This window comes from Apostichopus japonicus, chromosome 20 (assembly GCF_037975245.1).
Source record: "Apostichopus japonicus isolate 1M-3 chromosome 20, ASM3797524v1, whole genome shotgun sequence".
In the NCBI taxonomy this organism is placed as follows: Eukaryota; Metazoa; Echinodermata; class Holothuroidea; order Aspidochirotida; family Stichopodidae; genus Apostichopus; species Apostichopus japonicus.
Window position 1 is genome coordinate 5,531,036 of NC_092580.1, and position 11,704 is coordinate 5,542,739.

An 11,704-nucleotide genomic window follows, 5' to 3' on the forward strand; every position below is an offset into this window, starting at 1 on the left:
ATATTATAGATCACGCCGTGCGTATAACTTAGGTAAGGTATAGGCTACTATAGTTCTAAACTTTTACATTTCAATTCCTTTTCTTTATATACTTCTAAAGTTGTCGAGAGATATTCATTGCCAAAGCAGGGACGCTATAAATCAAGCTACGATCGGTTAATTGACACTGTAATATTTCATGACATTTAAGTGTCGAGAAGAATTACGAGGTGAGACTGTTACCACTCTGTCACCGTTACAACACGGATCATCAAAATTGTTCAAGTGTCTCTCGTCGGGATCTGTTGTTGTTGAGTCAATGTTAGGCGATGCGAGACAGCGCCGCGTTGGGATGCAAATATGTTGTCAGTTTCATGTCGTCCAGAAAAGAAGAAACAAAAGAGGGCGGGGGGGGGGGGGAGGGCGGTTTGGAAAGGAGCTTGATTATAGTTCAAATCTGTATCGAAGATAATTTCGTTTTCGAGGTCATGACTAACCTGAAATTCGAACACCGAATTGGACTTCAGTAAATGTCTTACCAGTGTGGAATATATTATAAATTGTGTATGCATGGGGAGTCATTCATGAATGTAAAAACAGACTTGTTCGCATGGTCCTGTTTCTAAAAAGATTCCATTTTAATGTTGCCAAACTGAGTACGTCATAACTGCAAGGTACTTTTGAAACATGACCAAGGGTTGCAAAACCCGCTTAGTTGATATCTTTACCGTAAGCTTATTGTGTGTCCACTAGTCGAAGTTTGTATATTGGTGAATACATAATGTGTGAAACATGCATATATGGTACCGCATCACATTGAACTACCCCCGGGCGTGAAGTTTGTAAAAGAAATGTGTTTTTGCTTCATGACATGCTATGTATGGGCACCATCACAATAGGTTGCATGAGATTGTTACCCTAACATGAAATGGACGGTTATGTTTAATCCGCAATGTTCAGCTGAATGCCTCGATAATGCGATACTGTACCAGACCTACCATCGTGATGGTAGACCTATATTGCATTATCACAGTCCTATGTAGCCTATGGTAATTTCTACACCTGGATAAAGAGTTTCTCGCGGTATACTAAGACTTGGTTCTCGTCCGCAGGTATTTCCCGAGTAACTATCGGTATATCGAGGTTAAACAAAGGTACCATTCATAGACCAACGATGTATTTTGCTATGATTTTAGACGAATGAAACCGTCATATTTACAGCCTTCTTTTCAGTTAAAGGTAATTCATCTTGTAGTGCTAGTGCTGTCTCAACCTTTCACCTATTTCTGTACTTGTTTGATTTACAGCGAGCCGAGAGACAGCCTTCACATACGCCGTGTCGTCTGCAGCCGTGGCGCATTCAATTGCGCGATCGTGCCGCGAGGGCCAGTTATCCACTTGTCTCTGTAGCAACGTACAACGACCCGCTGACCTCGACCAACAATGGGAGTGGGGAGGATGCGGCGATAATATCGACTACGGAATTCGCTTCGCGCGACAATTTGTCGACGCAATCGAAATGGAGAATAACCCAAGACGAAATACGAAGGAGTATGCCAAAACCAAGATGAATTTGCATAACAATGAAGCCGGAAGAAGGGTAATTATAAAACATATATAGATATTCAATCATTACCAAAGACTAAAGGAAAGAACACTTTATAGTTGTCCACAGTGATAAACTTTGAAATGGGCGATCAAGATAGACATTCATTGTACAAGATTTGTGAGGCCAGTCAAAGGCTACTCATTAATAAATAAATAAACAATAATAAGATGGCAGCCGACATGACAGATGTTTACGCCATTTTCTGATCGGTCTTACGAAACTACCTAAAGATAGAAACCATTTATGAGACAATTATCACCGGTTTGTAAGGAAGAGAAATGTATTTGCGGTGAAATTTACAGAGAAGAAGCAATTGGCTGATTCATAACTGACAGTTTTGTTTATGATCATAAAAATGGCTGCCAAATGTTTGCGTGACGTGTTATGAAAGATAAAAAAGCAAACGAAGAGAGAAACGTTGCAAAAACATGGACATTTACACGGAACTCTAAAACCATCTTCCGTACAGTTTGCCTCAAATAAACCTCACCACACGACCATGGCATGCCATAAATGACAAAAACATTTACTGAACTTAGAGCGGATCGAAATTACAACTGATTCTGATCGACATCTTGAGGGTCCACTTGAGGCACTGTCTTTGTATATAACGTTCCCTTCCATCCTGCAATACGCTATAACGTAACGTCTATTACACGTCTTAAATATGGTTCCATGTATTTTGCGGTATAACTTCTCTTTCCATGAAAAACACTTAAAAAGATCTTAGTGGCTTATACAACAATATGACAACGAATATTTAAATCTGGAAAAATTATAATATGCCTATACCTGAAATACTATATAAAAATATGTCAACACATATCCCGTTTGAACACTTTCATAGAGCAGATGTATTTTGCATAAACTCTACTTTGTGTAGATTCGGGGCACTGAACGTATTGAAACAGTTGAGCTTAACCAACATGACTTTTATCTTAACACAATTTGTCTATTTGTGCGATATCACTGAGAAATCCGTCTTTCGTGTACTTTCATTGGGAACCTTTGATTCCTATTGATATTTTTATCTAACTCTAAAAGAATGATAACTCAGTCAATACAATCTTACTATGCCTCAGTCACCTAAATCTCGCACTTTTATCTCCAAGATGACGAACTATAACCTCCAACCCCATCTCAACAAGAAACAGAAACTTCGCTAATACAATTGATATATCCAAACGTATTGGCCGATGTATCATGCAGTACCACCCGACCCATTATGTTTCTATTTTATCTTAACATAGGTGCACCTAGCTCATAATAAGTCCTACATATTAATCTGGAATGAAAGTAACAACTTCACCCAGATCCTAATATGCAAATTGTGGGAAAATTCGAAAGAAATACGAGCATTGTTTTAAAAAGTAATTGACTTTTCTTGGATGCACTCAAAAAGTTTGTATGACAGTATCATGTGAATTGATCAGTGATTGTATTGATCACGCGTGTTTGAATCTTGGCAGACGCCACCAAATATACTATAACGGAGGTGGTGAACTTTGGCGAGAGAAAGCAAATATAGTTGAGAAATAGCATACATGCCAAAAAAATGAAAACTGTATAAATCTTAAAATTTTTAGAGAAGGGGCGACGTCTCTCCGCAGTCACGCTAAAGTATGAGCTTTGGCTTCATCGTGTGCTCTGCTTATTCGTAGAAATCAGAAAGAATTCGGTTGCCTAGGGGAACATTCTACCTCTGTGGTCTGACGGTCTTCCGGAGATGAGAGAGAGGGCGAATATTGTTACCTTGGAAAGATATTATTGAATGATTTATTATAAACAGAGTAGAATTATGAGGATTTTCTTTCCAATCTTTACTTGCGTTTCTCTGTGTATCACACTGACATGTATACGCGCTCTTAGCATCTGTGATATATTATACGAATATTTACGCAAAGCTTGAAGACTCATTGGCGGAATCAAAATGGAATTAGCCCTAAATCTCGCCAAAATGTAAATAATAAAATATGTTATATTGTCGAGAGCTCATGGGAATATATGATATGGTTTTACTTAAATTGATTGTTACATTATTGACCCCATATTTTGCGTAAAAATCCTCTTCCAGTTCTTTACAATAATAGGCAAATAGCCATAAAACCTTGTACCTGTGTTGAATGTTGGTGTGCGAGAAATACCTTTAATTTTTTTATTCGAGCTCAAAGTTTCCTTGGAACGAAGCAATCAGGAACGATGTATCATACATCCAACCTTTATTTCAATTTCAAAGCAAAACTGACTCAAGGACAATATTGAAAAGAACAAAGCAGTTCAGACAATGAAAAGAGAACAATAACATAAAAAACCTGAGTAACCTGTCTAATAAGTCTAATAATTACAATAATACATGTTTCGTTCCCCAGACAAATTCTCTTCTTATATTAACGACATTCAAACAAAACGAACTAAAACGAAATTGAAAGGACAAGAAGAAAGACTTAAGTTTATTTTTTTTTAAATAAAACTTAATTTGACTAGTCATCTTAATGAACTACGTTGTTATGGGTTTATATTTGTAATAGTATACATCTCAAAATTTACCAAATAATAAAGCAAAATTCCTTTAGTGTTGCACTAAATATTCTGAACTATCACGGACTGATATTATACTGATCTCTGACGTCACTCGTGGAATGCAACATTGTGTAATCTTCCTTTGTGAATTTTGTGAATATTCAAGCCATCAGTAAGGTGCGCGGTATCGATATATAAAATGTAGGCCGCATCAGTCCCAAGTTCATTCTTGTTCATGGAAAATCTCAAAGAGGTTTTTCTGGTATTGATTCGGAAGCAGTTTTAACAGTCAGAGGCAATTAAGTCATAAATCTCGATGCTTTTGTCAGTAACAACATGTCCTCTCTGTGTAACGTATCAAAGTGTGCTGAAAACAAACACCACAAATCAAACCCATGTATATGTATCACAAACTAGACATTCTTTATCGACGTCATAATTCTACAGGATCACGAAGAATCGACTCGTATTTGACAAAGCCCATTGCTGTTTTGGAGGACGTTCATTATAGTTAACGTATTATGGTAGTGGTAACGAAGATAATACAATACAATATAATTGAAAATTAGCAAAATGTGTACTATATGTAAGGCACGAAACATAGAAGTGAAATCAAAATTAGAAAAGTATAATCGATAATTGCGAAAAGACATGTCCATTCACACACATACACACAGACCACCAAACTGTTAAACGAAGCTTGTATATCGGCAACGTACAAAAAGTATTCTTTCTAAGCCACGTGATTTTAGTTGGCAATAGTTTGATGTGTCACTTGTCTGCCTTGCCATGCCTGTACAGGCTGTGGATCCATAGGCAGGAGGAGGGGGGGGGGGGTGTAAGGGTGTACACTCCCCTCCTACTAACCCCCACAGAAAATTAAAAGTAGTTAGCCAAATCCATAAGTGTTAACCTAATTTATAACTCTAAATGTATAGCGTCTTAAGCTTTCTTTTTGGGCGAGAAAAGACCCTCATAAATGGGTGTCGGCTTCAACGAATTCAGGGACCCCCCCACCCTTCTTCCTAAAATTCTGGACCCATCCCTGCTGTATCAGCCCTTTACCGAGAATATTTGATATGTCGTTGAGTGCCGGTGGGTGGTAAGGGTTGGGTAGGTAGTGTAGTTCTTCACCCATGGGGCTATAAAATGCCTGAAAGTTGTGTAACGATCATAACATACATACTAGTGATAATATAAGGTAAATATATATAGTAATGTCGTGCTACGTATTACGGATTGATATTATAATATTAACCTCCTGAATCTCTCTATCTCTCTCTCTCTCTTTATAGATCGTACAACAGTCAATGGAGATTCAATGTAAATGTCACGGTGTCTCTGGTTCCTGCAGCCTCAAGACCTGCTGGCTAGAAATGAGATCGTTTCGGGATATCGGAATCCTACTGAAGCAGAAATATGACGGTGCCGCCCCCACACACGTGAACAAAAAGGGCAAACTAATCAATAAGTATGTTCGCTTCAATAAACCGACCAGAACTGACTTGGTCTATCTGGACGAGTCACCGGACTATTGTGACTATGACCCGGTAGTAGGGTCACTTGGAACGCGGGGTCGCGAATGTAACAGGACCTCTATAGGTACGGACGGGTGCAACCTCATGTGCTGTGGTCGTGGGTACAACTCGTACACCGAGGAGGTAGAGGAGAGGTGCAAGTGTAAATTCAAATGGTGCTGTTATGTGAAATGTCGAAAGTGTAGATATACCGTGGAGAAAAGTGTTTGTAAGTGATGGGGCGAGGGTCAACGCTTTGAAACAAGTCTGCAGTGATGTCATTGCAAGGACTCCATTGTGACTATTCGAAAGTTTTTGTATCCAGACAGGAAAATTGACGGTACAAATATTAAATGAAATCAATTTAGTTTTAAGTAAGGAAAGATAAGGATTCACCGTGCATTACCTGAGTACAAACAGTGACGAGTGCAAAGGTGTGGTCCAGGGAGGGGTAGAGGAGGGGTAGCATCCCCACCTCTATCGCCAGTCGGAGGTAACACGCCCAGTCGGGGATTGTTTACATCCCAGTCGGGAAAGAATTTTAGACAAACTGCGTCTGTCCCAAGACGCACTTCCAGAAAGATTCATGTCATTACCTGGATCAGTAGGGGGATTTTTTAGAATTTGTCCGCCGCCACCCCACCCCACACCCCCAGCCCCTCCCCCTTGAAACCTTTAAAATACTGTGCACATTGACGGACTACATAACAAACAAGAAGATAAAAAAAAGGAAAGCTACAGAGGTTGGACATTGAATCGTGTGAACTTCATATATGGACCTTATTGTGTTGTAAGCAGTCATGGGCACCACGTTGGAGTCGAAGTGTGGATATGTACAGCAATTATAAGTTTGGAATATATTGCAAGCAGTCTTTGTTGTATACATCAAAAGAGACTTTTCTCCTTTCTTTTTATTTTATAGAAGTGTATATTTTAGTCTGAAGGAAGAGTTTATAGGCATACAGTTACTGATGTTTAATAATTTAAAATTTTAGAAATAATCTCCAAATGGATTGTTGCCACAAGATTTGATGTAATCAATTTATTTGTGAATGTTTTTTTTTCTCGTTTCTTTGTGTACTTGTTGAGCTGAAGTCGAAAGAGACTGAAGTAAGGGGGCTAGAAGGGGCAGAGACTATGTGAGGTGGTGGTGGGGAGGGGAGGGGAGGGAGGGGAGGGGCGTGGGGAAGTTGTTTAGGCAGAGAGTCAAATGTTTACTCTTTAAAGTTAAACTTGTATGAATCACCGCTTTGATTGAATATTTGTTCATGTTGTCTAATGCCTGGAGACACTACAAATATAAAATCACTCGGATTTTTCTGATGACGTCACTCTGTTCTTTCGAACGTGGTTCAATAAAACCCGTTGTTCACTGTAAGGAGAATGACCACCGATTACATTTGCCAACGGTTACATTGAAAGTCAATCAGGCTGAGTGAATTTTCAACCTTTAAGAATTAATCGGAGCATAATATGTTGATCCAGGTATGCCGTACAAACTGTTTGCAGAATTCAGAACTTATTATAACGATAATGTTATGAATTTGAAGGAGAAAAAAATGAACATGGTGAAAAAGTGTCTGGTCGTGAAATCGAACGGCTTACCATGCAATTTCTCAAGTTAGCCGAGAAGGAAAAAAGGGAAAAGCTCTATAACTCTCTCAATTCAGACGTAGTCTGACAAAATATTCCCCCCTATTTTACACCAGGGGGCGGACTGGTGCATAAATTGCAGCTGCAGGCACAGTGAACTAACCGGTGATACGGGGCTTTCTAACAAGTTGCGCCTCTGGTGCCTCGGACGTAACTATAGCACCTTTCTCGACCAGGACGAAGAAAAGCTCTTTCGGCATCTCAACCTGACAGGCGCATTCTGGGCCCCGGACCCAGGGTCGTCAATCCGCCCCCGTCAATCCGCCCCTGCCCTATATATACACCTGCACTTATTTGCATTTCACACTCTCTTAATTTTGATAACCCTTACTTCCATTCCAAATAATGTTTTTTTTTTCTTTTCTAACTTGCCGGTTTCGCCGACTGAATGGTCACCAATTTTACCTCCAATATGCTAGAAAGTCAAGGACAGGTGCCAGGTTGCATGAAGCAATGTACCTCACTGAAGTAATCATAGTTGTTTTATCAAGTTTATAATACTTCTCAATATCTCGTGAACATGTAGAGGATCGAAACCTGCTTGTCTTTGGTTGTCCTTAGTAACACTGTGAAACAGTGGCCCAGATGTGACATTGAAGTTTAGACTATTTTTATGTTAAAATTCATACTTTTACTCAATTTGTGTGAATTTCCCGTGCCTCCACTTCTCCTCCGTTCTTTCGCCCATGTAGAATGTATCTTACTGATGCAAATGTGCCGAGGTGCTCAACACAATCTACAACGTGGATTTAGTTGGTCAGGAGACAACATCGTCAAACTCCTTAAACTCACGGAATATGACTCTTACGTATGTAAGTGCACATTATAGTTTGCAGCTAACACGATGATAAATATAAAATACTACGACAAGGCAACATATAATTTGCAGTTTATTTCATGTGTCAATTAAATTTCACCTAGTAGGATGCATATAAGTCACGAAATTTGTTGAATTTTTAAAGGGATTTGAAGTCATTTCAAATATTTGAATAGGAAGAGAAATTCAACTAATTTGTAATTCCATAACAATAAATGAGAAATAATTGTGTATATCCGTGTCAGTTTGTCACCTCTAGATGAAGATTTATCAAGCTAAAATCACTCATAACACGGACTTAGCCTAGACAAATATTCCTTCTGACATGCGCACCGCTCATATTAATTCACTATTTGAAGTGTATACGTATGTCTTTGAAGGCAAAACCTTTACATGCATACTGTAGTAAACTAACAAATGTTTGCTTTAGGGCTTTGAAAGTAAAAGGTCTCAGTTATATATGATATATGCATGCTTCAGAGATGAACTAGTTAGTATATATAGGCTTATTTTCGTTAGTCGAATAAACAACTAAACGCATGGTGATTTAACCACAATTCCGAAGTCACCAGTGTTTGCGACACTGACGACTGCAGCCCCCTCATCACCTGATAAGAGACTGATGTCTTTAAACTTATCAGAAATTGTGTCCAGAAGTGTCTCACCGACGTCACACTCTTGAAGTTTACGGTGATACCAAAACTGACACATGCAAGGCAGTTCACGGACAACACAGACGTGTAGATCCGCTGTGCTGCCCTCACTACACAGAGCCTGATTAGGTTTAACAAGATGAGAGAGCGTATATTCTCGGTTGTATCCCTCGATTTTTTCTTCAGTGACGATATCAGGAACAACACAACTCTTGGAAGATGGGACAGTAAAACTGATCGAAAGAACGTCAGATCCGTTTCTGACCACCAAACCAGTATCTGAAAGCGATATACTCTCAACCTGCTCAGTGGGAATAGCAACATTCGGTTGGAAAAACGGTTTGTCGGTGGAGACAAAACTATTCAGCGCCAATTTGTACATGGGTTCAGCAGTCTCGTCTTTGCCAGTGAGAAACGGTATGAAAAACTGCACGGTGTCGGCTTCTGTCGCATATGAATCTAACAAGTCCTCTGTATGTGCCGACGTAGCTTCAAGGCTGCCAAACGAAACTGCTACTACGTGGTCCTCGTCCCCTATGAGATCTTGTAGCACAGGCGGATACGGTAAGGTTAATCCTCCTGAAAATACACCGAAAAAATGAATATATGGTATTCACACACACAAGTCGACTGAACGTATAACTTGATAAGTGAGCTGTTTAATTATATCAGCGCATTAAGTGTTCTTGAAAGGTATGAAAGGTTAATAGTTACGAGCAATATAACATGGAAAGGTCATATCCTAGTAAGAATTACGAGTCACCGTAAACTGTTACTCAGTTTATTCTAGTGCACACTTTTCCTATCAAATGAACTTGATCGATCATTATAGTCACACTAGACTTCGGATTTCAGAAACTTCTTGCACTAAAGTGATGAATAGCAGTGTTGTTATGACTGAGACAGTGACTCTGATTGGTTAAGGTCAAAAGCCTTTACTCGACTCAAGTCTCAAATCAACTCGACTCGAGTCATACCCTAAATTCGGGCCCAAACGGACTTGTGACTTTAGTCATGAAATCAAATAATTACCGTTATTACACCAGACTGCTGCTAGAGTGAACGACAGACTATAATGGCACAACAGTAAACTTGCATAATGGTCACACCTGCTTGTCAGCAACATGCGTAGGCGTGCACCAAGTAAATTAACTACGCAAATGGCAATTCTTAATGCAGTAAATTGACAGCAGCATTGTTATGCGTCTGTCAGAATCTTTTCACATAAAATATATGTTCCATTTTATACGACCTCTGACAACAGTGTAGCAGGCAAGTAATCCAATGATTCACATTGGTAAAGAGTCTTTCTCTGGTGAATAATTATTTGTCAGTTGTTACAAATGAACCAATAAGCATCACGGTTACAGCATTGTGACTGGAAGGAAACTAGCACAAGTGAGTTCACATTTATGCCCAACAAAGTGTTTAGTATTTCCTTTCATTAATTCGCAGTGACTAGACTTACATAACTAGTGACTCTACGTAGACAATCATGGACTCGAAGTGACTCCACTTAGATATAAAGGACTCGAACTTACTTTAATTACATAATCAGGGACTCGAAGTGACTCTATACTTAGATAATCAGGGACTCAAAGTGACTCTGATAAGACAATCAGGGACTCGAAGTGACTCTACTTAGATATAAAGGACTCGAACTTACTCTAATTACATAATCAGGGACTCGAAGTGACTCTATACTTAGATAATCAGGGACTCGAACTTACTTTGATTACGTAATCAGGGACTCGAAGTGACATGGACTCGAAGTGACACTACTAAGACAACCAGTCACTCGGAGTGACTCTACTTAGACAATCATGGACTCGAAGTGACTCTACTTGAGGTAATCAGCAGGGACTCGAAGTGACTCGGAGTCACAAAGAGACTCGACTCTGACACGACTTGAGCTAATATTGAGAGACTCGACTCGACTTGAAATGTGTAATGCTCGACCCGACGTGAGTCTTTTCTACTTTGGAACTCGATTACAACTCACACGTGCTGAATACACACGTGCTGAAGACACGATGACAAACCCTTAAAAATATATGACGTCATGGCTTAACTGAACATTGGAAATACGACATTTTAGTCCAATTCATTACATCAACAAGCGTGATAAATTGAACAAGATTTGAATTTAATGACGTAAAGGAACTTCGTCAAGCAACAACCAAACGTCTGTTCATATATTTGCGGATATAAAGCTATGGAACTTAATTTAATCTCAGTTAGGTGGAATTTAATTTCTTTCTTAAAAAAATTGATGAATCTTGTAAGCTGAACAAACTTCTCAATTGAATCAAATGGAATCAAAATCATATCAATACAACTAGGTGAATGCAAAACTTTGCGATGTATATATGCAGGTAACGTGATAGTGACTTAAAATTAACAACAACTAATCATGTTAAATATTATTTAATTCTTTTAAATTAATTCGCTTTCGAGAACAATATATTTTTCCTTCAGCAGGAAGGTTTTTTAATAACGTAGAAGTCAACAAATGACAAATTTTTAACTGATTTAATTTATTTACATAATAAAAACTTAAAACAGCTTTCTTACCTGCATCACAGCTGCTCGAACTCGATTGTATCTCAGCCAGTTTCGCCGCAATCCTTGCCCTTGGAACAGAAAAGTATGCTACAATGCCATTCCAACGCGCATCGGTAACGCCTGAAATGAACACGCCATTCGACAAACCGGCAAAAGTTGCTAAATATAGCAACATGAGTGTTGAAATATGAATCGAAAAGGCCATTTTAGAACTATAGTTTGTTTTCGTTGTGTTCTTGGTTGTGTCTGTGTTGCTGATCAGCAAGTGAGAGAATAAAATATATTTCGTGTCGCTTTATATTTACAACGAATTCTCAACATTATCTATAGTAGGCGGGGCATAAGTGTAGCTTTTCGGCATACGATAAAGTATGGGTATTACCATTTCACG

General features: G+C 38.9%; 2 protein-coding genes across 5 annotated transcripts in view; one reads left to right on the forward strand and one right to left on the reverse strand.

The window, feature by feature from the left end:
* The window catches only part of LOC139961658 (protein Wnt-5b-like), a 65,233-nt gene extending 58,563 nt beyond the window's left edge, over positions 1-6,670 (forward strand). For all 4 annotated transcript variants that reach the window (XM_071961026.1, XM_071961025.1, XM_071961029.1 and 1 more), the window contains exons 4-5: positions 1,287-1,579; positions 5,404-6,670. In XM_071961026.1, the coding sequence (XP_071817127.1) occupies positions 1,287-1,579; positions 5,404-5,862 (752 nt within the window). In that variant the 3' untranslated portion in view covers positions 5,863-6,670. The remainder of the gene's footprint in view (positions 1-1,286; positions 1,580-5,403) is intronic.
* Positions 6,671-8,155: 1,485 nt separating this feature from the next.
* Positions 8,156-11,589, reverse strand: LOC139961659 (uncharacterized). Its single transcript, XM_071961030.1, has 2 exons — positions 11,323-11,589; positions 8,156-9,327 (listed from the first exon to the last, which is right to left on the reverse strand). The coding sequence occupies exons 1-2, from the start codon at positions 11,516-11,518 to the stop codon at positions 8,627-8,629; spliced, it is 897 nt and encodes a 298-aa protein (XP_071817131.1). The 5' UTR covers positions 11,519-11,589; the 3' UTR covers positions 8,156-8,626.
* Between the last annotated feature and the right edge of the window lie 115 nt (positions 11,590-11,704).

Coding starts and splice junctions, on each gene's coding strand:
- LOC139961659 (XM_071961030.1), bottom strand. CDS start 11,518: ATGGCCTTTTCGATTCATATTTCAACACTCATGTTGCTATATTTAGCA. Junction 9,328..11,322: donor TTCGAGCAGCTGTGATGCAG/GTAAGAAAGCTG, acceptor GTGTATTTTCAG/GAGGATTAACCTTACCGTAT.